The following is an 11,399-nucleotide window of genomic DNA, read 5'->3' on the forward strand; positions in this document are numbered from 1 at the left end:
ATAAAACTATAATCAACTTTTTAAAGATATAATCGATTAAAATATTTTTACAATTATATTAAAAATGTCATTATTAAAATAATAATTATAAGGATTTAAAATTAATTATTTAATATTAATTGTCTAAAGTTATATTTAGTATAATAAATATAAATTATTTAATAATAACGGTTTGTGTGTTGTATGTAGGAAAGGATTGTGATAGGTTGAGGTCGAATGTGATAATACACTTCTAGTGAAATCATTGTTGATTAGTGGATTTGTCAATAGCAGAATGGTGGAGTTACATTTGATTCATGATATTATTAATCATGAATGGAAGGTGCGTATTCACTATTTTCATAGATCCCAAAACAGAGTTGCTGATCATATGGCAAGGCTTACAATATCTGATCCTTCAAATTTAGTCATTTTTTAAGAACCTCCGATTTCGGTCCAAGAACTTCTATTAGTTTATAAAAAAGAGCTTTCATAGCTCTTAAGATGTGTGTGTGTGTTTTTTTTTTATAATCGCTTTATATTGTTTTTTCTACCAAAAATATTTATTAAAGTAAATTTTATGTATGTTATTTACTTGGGTTTTTACCTATATATTATAAAAAATTAAAAAAATTATTAAAATGGCATGTTAAAAAAATTATGTACGAAAATGGTACATCCAAACAGGTGGAGGGTGGTGCATAGGCGGCACCACCCTAGAATCCTGACAAATTTGACTGAAAACAGAAAAAAAAATTGAAAGCTCTAGATTGTTTTTATGTTCTTCCTCTTCTTCTCCTCTTTCAGTTATGCAATTTTTGAGCACACAAAACTTCCTTTACATGCATAACCAAAATATTGGGAGAGAGAAGTTATGAATTATTTTTGGTTTGATATTTTGTTAAGATTTGAGTTTTGTGAATGTTGGTATTGTGGGTGTTTCGAAAATAATTTTTTGAAACTATTTCTTGTAACGTTGAATAGGTTATTCTTATAAGTGAGCTCTAAATGGTTATTGCAACATTATTCGTGATTTGGCTATAATAGGCTACTCAGTTCAATGATATTCAAGTGAACCAAGCACATGAGTTAGTATAGCTCACTGGATTGGTTAGCTAATCATGACAACCAAAGACACTAACACCACGTTTGGTTGGGGGAATAGAATAGGGTTGTAATGAAATAGAGTTATAATCAATAATTTAATTGTTTGATTTAATGGAATGAAATAGAGTTGTAATAAGATTCTTATGTTTGGTTGAATTGAATAGATGTTGTAATAGCATAAGGAAGTTGAGACCTTCCAACATAAAAATGGAGGGTGGATCCATTTTTATCCACTTCCACAACAAAACTCTTAGATTAGCTTCATATCATATCAAAACCTATGGCAAAGCACCCTCTTTTTGGAGCATTATCCAATTATTACCTGCTTTGTTCAAGATACCAGACAGTTCCATGGTTCTAATACAACCAGTATTAGTTTAAATTATTAACTTGAAGAAAACAAATGCAGTGAGATCTTTCCTTAAAAACATAACACAATAGAAAAGAATCAAATTTTGGAGAGAGTTCAAGTCCCAAACCAAGTTATCAAATCTGATGAAAAATAATAATAAGAAACTCATTAATCAAATCCAAGAACAAAGAGAGGAAAATACCATCATAAAGTGACAGAACAATCCCTAAAAAGTTGGTTTTCCTTTTAGGTTTGATTTGAATGGAGTTTGGAGAGGTGAGAGATTGGTGAGAGAATCTAGGAATAAAAAGAAAACGTAAAGAAAAAGAGAAAGAATGGAGGATGATGCCTTCAATCAGTTAACCTAGCTTTCCTCTACAACCAAAGGAAAAAAAAAAAAGGAAGTGTAGAGATTAAAAGGAAAGAAAGTTACTAGTGAGATCGAGGGAGAACGATGATAGTTCTAGTTACATTGTCTTCATCTTTTAGGTAAAGATGAGGGAAAAAATTTGAAAATGGGAAAAAAATCTCCCTATTCCACCGGGTTGAATGACTATTCAGTGATGAAGGAAGAGAATGGTTATACAACCACTTCTTAGAATAAATCCTAATTCAATGCATGCCGTAATAGGCTATTACAACCAACTAAACATAAATTTGGTGGTGGACTCGTCGAATTAGGCTGTAATTTATTCTTCCCCCAACCAAACATAGTGTAATAGCTTGGCTTCCTTTAAAGGCTTTATTTACTATTTCACTCTTGAATTATATTCATTTTTTTATATTGGTATCTAAACTTCTTTTTTCTCATTTTAGTACTTGAATTTTTGTTTGGTTAAAAGTTTTGACCCATAATCATCAACTAATCAAAACATGCCATATGTACACTCTTAACTAATAATATAGTTGTTGATCGATGATGGGTTGTTGACTGCCAATGTAAAAAATCATTAAAAATAAAAAAGTGAAATTTATTTAAAAATTATAGAAATTTATGAAAGTTAAAAAATACAATAAAAATTGTAAAAATATTTAAAAAATTAAAATTTATAAAAAACTGCAAATAATATTAAACATTATGAAAACTTGAAAAATTATCAAAAAAATTTAAAAAGTAATGAAAAATTTGAAAATCAAAATAATAAAAATATATTAAAATTTAAAATTAAATTAAACAATTTTATTTTGCGAAGTCGATAGTTTCTCTGTAAGACCTTAGCCTTTGATTTGTTCATCAACTTTAATTTTTAAGTTTCATTCTTAAATATTAGGCTACTTGGAATTTTGTGAAAATCATTGCTCATGTGTTGGTTTAGTAGACCAGGTAAGCAGCTTGACATTTCTTTGGTGTTTAATTCGTATTAAATTTTTATATTATTATTTTTATATAAAATAAATTTAAAAATATAATACATTAAATAACTAAAATATTAAAATAAATGTTTCCCAACAAATAAAAATAAATTAAAAATATTTAATATTTATGCTTAAATAAAACTAAGATACGTGTAACTTAACAAGCAAATGTCTCTAAAATAACAATAAACATGAACTATACAATATCTAAACAATAACAATAAAATAATAGCAAAATAACAGCAAAACAGCAGCAAAACAACACCAAAATAGTGGAAACAATATTAGGTTTTTTTTTTTTTGCAAATTCAGGTTAGGCCAGGCAAAAAAAAGCTTATCTGATGCCCTTTCTATTTAGAAAATGGACCTCGTTTTTGTCCAAGCCCATGCCAAACCCTCCCATCTTTGGTACGGGCCTCCAGGTTGGGCTGGCCATGATCAAATTTAATTATTGGTAATTTTTTTCCTTATTCTAAATTTGTTCCAGATCTATGTTCAACCCTGCTAATAGGGTTTAAATATTGGTCATGTCGACATATATTTTGTGCTTAAAAACTAGTTTCAATTGTGCCACCTATTTAGAATAGTGGTTTTTGACCAATTGCTATTTGGGTGAATTTTGGTTTTTATTCCAACCCACTGTCACTGGATTAATTGTAGTTTTTGTTTTCGACCCATTGACACTGAGATTAATTATAATTTTTGACATTTGCCACCGAGGTTAATGGTGACCATAACAAAAAAAAAGAGTTATTTTTTTGTCTATTGGTAATTAGAAATGATTAATTTATCTTTATTATAGTTTTGACATAGAATATGCCTTGAACTATTTGTTTCGGATTGCTTACTGAGTAATTAAGCTCACTCCCTCTTTTAATATTTTTACATGTTCTAACTGTACTCGCGAATATGAGAAGTTTGGATTTTATACATCATGACGTTCTTTTAGAGTAATAGTGTGCCTCCTAGTCATGCCATCGAGCCTAACCTTATCAAGGTTTTAATCAACCTTGGTATAACACTTCAATGTTTTAATATACATTATATATTACGTTGATAAATAAATTATAATATTAATTTAAATTTATTATTAAAATGTAGTTATTTCATCTTGAAAAGTTAGATATTCTCAATACCTATGCAGACGTTTGATGCTTGAATCAGATAGTATTGACATATTTTTTAACTCAATCACGTTGAAAATGGTGGCACGCTAGAACTCTTCTTACCGTGCCACAGCATCCGTTAGCGATTGGAGCTTTTACATCTGATCCAGATTAAAAATCCCATTTCAACTTTGTTGATTAGGGTGAGTAAAACTCGATTTAAATTAAAAAAATTAAAAGAGAAATTTTAAATTTTGAGATAATCGAATTGAGTTATTCAAAATTTTCAAGTTAATTAGAATAAATAATTCGAGGTCCGAGTTTGAATCAAGTTAAATTTTACAATTCAATAATTCAATAATGATTAATGTAAATATCATTTTGCTCTATGTGAAGTTTTGAAAATTAACAAATTAATATTTCTCTCAACAAAAGTTACAAAAATTTAAAATATTTATAAAACTCCAAAATTTATATTTTAAAAAATATATGAAAAAATTTAAAATTTTCTAGAATAATAATTTTGGGACCTAAATATGTTAATTAATGATTCAAGTTTATCATACTAAAGTATTTATTATTATTATTTTACTTTAAAAATGTTTTCAAATACAAATGGTTTCAATTTTATGTGCTCTAACATGAAATTAGTTATCTTTAATAAGATTTTAATTTAATATGTTTAATTTTTAAATTTAACTCGAACAATTTCACTCGATTTGACTCGACTTGATTCGAAAAAAATTTAAATCGAGTTAAGATGACAAAATAAGACTCGTCAACTAGATTAACTCAAAATTTTGTCACTCGATTTGATTGAACATTCACCCTTACTTCTCACTAGAGGTGTTCATAAGTTAGATCATGTCTAAGCAAAATATTAACATATTTTATTCTTATTGAAGGTCGATCCAGCTCAAAATATAAGCCTAATATTTTGTCCAAGACTAACCTAAACCCATTTTAGGCTTGCACATATTATTCTCGTAAAAATGTTTATATTATTTTAATTTAATATTTAATAAATTTATATATTTTTATTTATTGAAAAATTTTAAATTGTCATCTTAATATTATTTTAATATTTATATTATAGTAGTATTATATATTTAGTATATGCTTTTTTTTATATGTTATAAATTAACATAATATATAAAATATTATAAATTTAAAAATGAGTCGAGTCGAGCTCAAGCCTTGAATGTTCAAACTTGAGATTAACCCATATTTTAAACGAGCTTAATTTTTTGTCCAAACCCATTATAGGCCTAATGTTTTTATTTAAAACCTTGAAATTTGTAGATAAATAACCCCGACTCACGAATATGTTTACTTCCCATTTGTAGTGAAAATTAAAAAGAAAATGATCTTAAATACCAACTCCCCTGAATTGCAGCGAAGGATGAAATTGGAGAGGCTATAAATCTACAATTGTCCCCCACATACATCCAATAATTACTGTTTGTTTCAATATAATGGACAAGGCGATAGACAGGAAACTGCAGTCACAACTCAGGACCAAGTATAGAAAACAGATCACAGTTGATGAAATACAAATCAAGCATTGAAATGAAACGTGAATTGTTGAATCAACAGTGGGTTGCTCTGCTCTGCTCTGCTCGTAGTTTTCCACTAACATTTGTTGTGAAAGGCAAAGCCAATCTCCATCTCTTCCTCGTGGCAAAAAACAAAAACAAAAGACCCACTATTTTCTTAGGACCCCAATCAGAATAAAACAAACAAGGCGTTACGATCTTTTGCAATTGCAGCCATGATCGGACAACATCACTGAGGTTTTCCTTGTTTGACTTTTCCATTGAAAATTTTACGGTCAAATTTGGTTGAAAAAAAGAGTTACCCGTTTCCTGGAACTGCCACCACCGCGTAACAAAATTGCAAGGAGAAAATATTTACTTTTTTTAAAAAAAGGACCGTCTTTCGGTGTTGTTTTTGTTGACTTGTCGTTGAGCTCCACTCTCAACTCAAAGGGGGCACATCTACCTATCCTGTCTCGACACGTGTTCACCTAAGTCTGTATCGCGTGCACTTCACGTGCCAATCCCGCAAAGGTCGTGAGAAAAGAAATGAGTAAAAGACCAAAGACAATGCATTGTGCACCATTTTTGTATTCTTTTGGGTTTATTTCTATGTAGGAAAAAAAAGAGAGAGGGGGGAAAAAGAAAAGAAAAGGCCCAAGAACCAAAAAAAAACCAAAAAAAAAAAAAAAACAAACTATGAGTAAGATAGTGGAGAAGAAGCAGAAGAAGAAGAAAGGGAGACCTTCTCTTTTAGATCTCCAAAAACGGAACCTTAAAGAACAACAGCAAAATCAACACAACACCAAAAGAAATGATTCTACCCCTCAAATTACTCTTAATTACGACTCTGCCACTGCCACTTCTCTCCGTCGATCAACCCGCCGACATCGGAATAACGATGACGACGACGAAGAAGACGACGCCGACGAAGAAGAAGAACAAGAGCTGGGGGAGCATGAATTGGCCCGAAAAAAACGACGGGAGAAGAAGATGAAGCTCGTTCTCAAGTTGCCTTCCTCGCAGCAAAAATCGCCGGTTAATTCCGAATCCCGCGGCTCCGATTCGAATCGCGAGGACAGTAACGCGGGCTCGAGTCACAAGAAGAGGAAAATCAATTCAATCGGGGACGGATCCGGAATTGCTGATTCCAAAAAGGTTTGCAAAATTTTTAAGTTTTCTATGGAAAAATTAAAACGAAAAAAAGCTTAAAACTTTAGGTATTTTTTTCATTTTAGTTTTGGCTATTTTAACGGATTTTTGAAAAAAAAGCGCCAATTATGTTTTTTTTGACGGAATTAAGATTCCTTGAATTTCGGGCCGGAGAGTTGGTGGGGTTTTCTACAATTTTGAGTAAATTTGTGGGTTTTGACTTTATTTTTTTCTTCTTTTTAATTTCTACCTTGAATTTTTGTGATTCCCTTTTTCTTATTTTTGTTTTTTTACAAAAAATAAAATAAAATAAAATATATTTTTGATAAAAAATTATTTTGTTAATTGGGGTCTGTACTCACAGAGAAAAATAATAATTATTTTGACTGTGATAGTTTTTAAAAGTTTGATTTTGTCCTTTCTTTTCAGTAATTGTAACTGTATTTTGCCTTTTTGGGACAATGAAGTTTGAATGCTATGCTACTTTGCTTTTTCATAGCTACTTTGCGTGGTGGTTCCTCAGCCACTTAAGGAAATAAAGCCAGTTACTTGTTCATATACTAATTGTAGTATTCTTTTTTATATTTGTGATTTACTTTCAGGAAGATAAGTCTGTTTCTGGTGCAAACCCAGCAAGTAATAGCCAAGGTTTGCTTATGATCCGATACCCATTTGCTTAAAAAGCACTTCTTTTTGTAGGGAATTTTAAGCTTTTAAGTTATTTATTATGAACCATTGTCAATGTCAATATGTGTAGGTGGTCAGTTGGATTCTGGACCCTCAACGCCTTTACCGGACAAAAAGCTGTTACTGTTCATTCTAGACAGGCTTCAGAAGTATTTCAATAAGCTCCTATGATATTTGGTTTGATTTCTTACATTACATGTAGCTTTTTGATGACCACTTGTCTCAATTGTGCTGCTTTTGAAACTGAATACTTTCAGGAAGGACACTTATGGCGTGTTTTCGGAGCCCGTGGATCCTGAAGAGGTATGACCTGCAAATATCTTTGTTGTTGTTAAGCTTTCTTTTTCTTATTTGGTTTATGTTTCACTTATGCAGCTGCCAGACTACCATGAAGTCATCGAGCATCCTATGGATTTTGGAACTATTAGGAAAAAACTTGCTAGTGGTGCTTATGCCAACTTAGAACAGTTTGAGGTTGGTTAACATGTTCGTCATTTGTTCTTTTGCCTCCTATCTTCTACAGTTTTTAATTATCTTAGCACCTTGCTGATTTTGTTGTCTTCTTAGCTGGATTCCTTTTTCTTGTTCAATCCTGCACTGGCTTTCCGAGTTTGGACTTGGTAGACAGGGCAGTTGGAAAAGACGGTGCTGTATTTGTCTCAATATTTTGCTTCCTATATGTTTCATGATTCCGTAATAGTAGTTATTCCAAAAACTTTGAGATCTTATTAATTTGCCAGGTGATGGATGGTAATCTAAACTAATAATTGTAAATACACTAATATTTTATCTCTTCTCAGAGATTAAATTAAGGCAATTAGCATAACAAGTGGGCTTAATGTGAATCCTGTTTTGCACATATGTGGTTTGGGATGTGTTTCTTTGTCTTTCTGCGTCATGTTTATTGTTTGATTGGTTGCCTTCATTGATGGTGAACTCCTTTAAGGTGATAGAAGCAATTCAGCATGCTGGAACATTTTCATTTTTAACCTGAATGCAGGGCAAACAAGCAAAATTCTGTTATTGCCATGTTTTTAAATTACTTGATAGTATTGGGTTGCATTTAATGCATATGCTATAATGTTCACCTTCTTTTGGTTATAAAAAGGCAAGCTTATGCGAATGCAAGAAACTCGTGGGTGTTATGTTGTTGTTATTAGTCATTTTCTTAAACTTGCCTGCTTCACTTTAGGTATCATTTCTTTGTTCTCATAATAGATGCGACATATGAAGTGTGAAAAAGGAAAAGGATGAAAGCTGAACATGTTTTTATTTAGTTTCTTCTTTTTTTGGCCATCCACTGATGGCAGTGTTTTTGGTGATTTCTATAGTTTACGTACAAAGCTTGCCAAGCTGATAAAAAGAAAAGAAAGGAAAAATGTCACTCAGATATTCACTTTGTTTTTGTTACTTCAAATAAACTTTTGCTGAAGCAATTTTAATACTTTATTTGAAACTGGTTAATCAGCCATCCGTGATTGATGCTTTGGTTTTTTCTCGATTAAAAGCTAAAACTTTGGCATATTGTGAATAGATGTTTCCTTTTGTTATCTTGCAGAACGATGTTTTCCTCATATGTTCAAATGCGATGCAGTATAATGCTCCTGATACTATATATTTTCGACAGGTATGGTCAGGAACCTACTTCTAATTTATATTTGAGGTTAACTTTATGTTATCTCTGAAGATTTTATTTTGTTATCAGGCACGATCTATACAAGAGCTAGCGAAAAAGAGCTTTGATAATTTACGGCAAGATAGTGATGATAATGAAGCAGAGCCAAAGGTGATTAGGAGAGGTAGACCTCCAACCAAACATTTCAAGAAGCAGCCAGGCAGACCTTCCTTGGAGCGTGCTGCTTCAGAATTTGCCTCAGATGCCACCCCTGCTACTGGTCAAGAGAATACCCTATGGTCCAATCATGATATGAGGAGAGGACCTCTTGCTTCTGACAAGTCTAATTTTGCAGATTCTTCTGGAAAATTTTATAGTTCTCACAATGATGTTTATTCAGGCTCATTCACTGAAAACAAATCTGACAGAAATGATGAAGGTATAGGTAAAACAGTCTTAGAACTTTCTCCTTTTTGGGTTGCTTCTCTTATTGTTCTCATTAGTTCTCACCCTTGTTATATATCCCTTGTTGTTGAAGCATTCATCTTTTATTGCAGGTTCTGTTTTAGTAGGTTATATGATGAAGCATGGAAAAAAGCATTTTGTGCTGGATGAGAATAGACGTAACACTTATAATCCATCATCTGCTGCACGAGAGGCATCCGTTCTGAATACTTTTAATGGAGAGAGGAAGCAGCTACTGACTGTACGTATTCTATATTTGTATGATAATCTTTAATTTTTTCGAGTAGGATACTGAAGCTCCTCGGTGCTATAAGTTTGAAACATTAATGATGAAATAAAACTTCAGAATATGTGTAGGCCATATAATTTCAGAATGGTAACATGGATATGCTACTTATTTTCTTCCCTAGGTGGTGGAAGTGTGTGTTTTTGCATGTTTGTTGGGATCTGAGGATATCATAAACGATAAAAAAGAAAGAGAAAAGTAGTGAACTGTATGATTCACAATTTCCAATTACATCAATTTTCTGAATGCGGATTGGGAAACTGCATTTACACTGTTTACAACTGCCCATATGATTTGCTGCTCTATCCTTCCTGGTGGAGCAGAAGAAGGGGGGGGGGGAATCCCAGGTTTGGCCTGTGTTTGTTTAATATCTTCCTTTCCATTTGAAACAGGTGGGGGTATACTACGAGCATGGTTACACACGAAGTCTAGCTCGATTTGCTACAAACCTTGGTCCTGTTGCCTGGAAAATTGCTTCTAAAAGGATAGAAAAGTGTTTGCCAGCTGGAGTAAATTTTGGTCCTGGATGGGTTGGGGAAAATGATATTCCAGTACCCAGACCTTTACAACTACCTTCTCTCTCGCTTCCACCAGGCCAGAAGACATTTGGTCAAAATTCATACTCTTCCACTGAAACTTATGCCCCGGAAACCCGAGAAGATAAGCAATCTGACAAGCCTGAAGCAGATAATTTGTCTGAGAAGCATGTTCCTTCTGTCCAATCTGTCTCAGGTGGCCATTCAAGTAAACCTATACCTGCTTCTGCCACTACTACATCATCCCTTTTAGCTGCTAAAAGATCTCCGGAATCATGGAATCAAAAGACTGAAGCCAGTGAGGGATTTTCCAATACTGGTTTTAACATGAAAAACAGCAGTGCAGGAGCAGGCCAGCCGAGGCCTCCCTTCCCTATTCATCCTGGCATGAATGGATATAATAATGGTGCTTATGGCTTTAACCTCCCAGCTCATATGGCGAAACTAATTGGGACTGCCAGGCCTCCTGGGTTCAGTTTCCAGTCATCTCAGAGGCTTGACACAGTCTCGAGGAATGCAACTAACTTCGCGCATCCAGCAAACGCAAACTCGAACCCAAACAACCCTAAATTATCAGAAAATTCATGCACAATGAATCCCAGCTCTCCATCACCAAATTCCAGGCGCGAGATGGTGGCAACCCCGAGATCAAGGATTCATCCACCACCATCATGGGAAGAATTATCTCCGCATCAGAAACTGGAGTCCATGTTATCACCACAACAAAAACCAGACTCAAGCTTGTCACCAAAACAGAAACCAGATTCAGTTCCACCAGATCTTAATATCAGATTTCAGTCACCTGGGTCACCAAGTTCAAGTCGAGCCGATACAGCTCACCCAGATTTAGCTTTGCAGCTCTGAGCATAATCGATATCATTAACTATTTTTTCTCTTTCAATTAAGATAACCTTAGAATGGTGAGGTGCAATGCAGGTCCAGTTGAATGGGAGCTGCTGAAGCTTATAGATTATTCTTGTACAGATTAGTGTATTCTAATTCCTAGGCGCATAAGCAAAAGTGGTTTCATTGGAAGCCATGATTGTAGTCTTTAATTCATTCCTAGATGAAAATGAACAGGCTGTATTTGACAATGAACATGAATGCCATGGACAGCATAGAGCAATATATTAGACTCAACAATTTGTGTATTGTATCGTGTGATAATGATGTTTAAGATGATTTATGATATGTTAATAATTTATATTTTATAGATTTTGAAA

The 11,399-nt window shown here is 32.9% G+C and overlaps 1 protein-coding gene across 2 annotated transcripts; it reads left to right on the plus strand.

Moving 5' to 3' along the window:
• Positions 1-5,443: 5,443 nt before the first annotated feature.
• LOC108477665 (uncharacterized) lies at positions 5,444-11,399 on the plus strand. 2 transcript variants are annotated; one of them, XM_053023247.1, is made up of 9 exons: positions 5,444-6,593; positions 7,190-7,235; positions 7,345-7,423; positions 7,532-7,577; positions 7,650-7,748; positions 8,833-8,901; positions 8,980-9,334; positions 9,447-9,595; positions 10,033-11,399. In XM_053023247.1, the coding sequence occupies exons 1-9, from the start codon at positions 6,135-6,137 to the stop codon at positions 11,038-11,040; spliced, it is 2,310 nt and encodes a 769-aa protein (XP_052879207.1). In that variant the 5' UTR covers positions 5,444-6,134; the 3' UTR covers positions 11,041-11,399. The 2 variants fall into 2 exon arrangements, with proteins under 2 accessions (XP_052879207.1, XP_017635670.2); XM_017780181.2 differs by having other exon boundaries at positions 8,980-9,328.

Source organism: Gossypium arboreum, chromosome 12, assembly GCF_025698485.1.
Source record: "Gossypium arboreum isolate Shixiya-1 chromosome 12, ASM2569848v2, whole genome shotgun sequence".
In the NCBI taxonomy this organism is placed as follows: Eukaryota; Viridiplantae; Streptophyta; class Magnoliopsida; order Malvales; family Malvaceae; genus Gossypium; species Gossypium arboreum.

Coding starts and splice junctions, on each gene's coding strand:
- LOC108477665 (XM_053023247.1), top strand. CDS start 6,135: ATGAGTAAGATAGTGGAGAAGAAGCAGAAGAAGAAGAAAGGGAGACCT. Junction 7,236..7,344: donor CCCAGCAAGTAATAGCCAAG/GTTTGCTTATGA, acceptor CAATATGTGTAG/GTGGTCAGTTGGATTCTGGA. Junction 8,902..8,979: donor ATACTATATATTTTCGACAG/GTATGGTCAGGA, acceptor TTTTGTTATCAG/GCACGATCTATACAAGAGCT.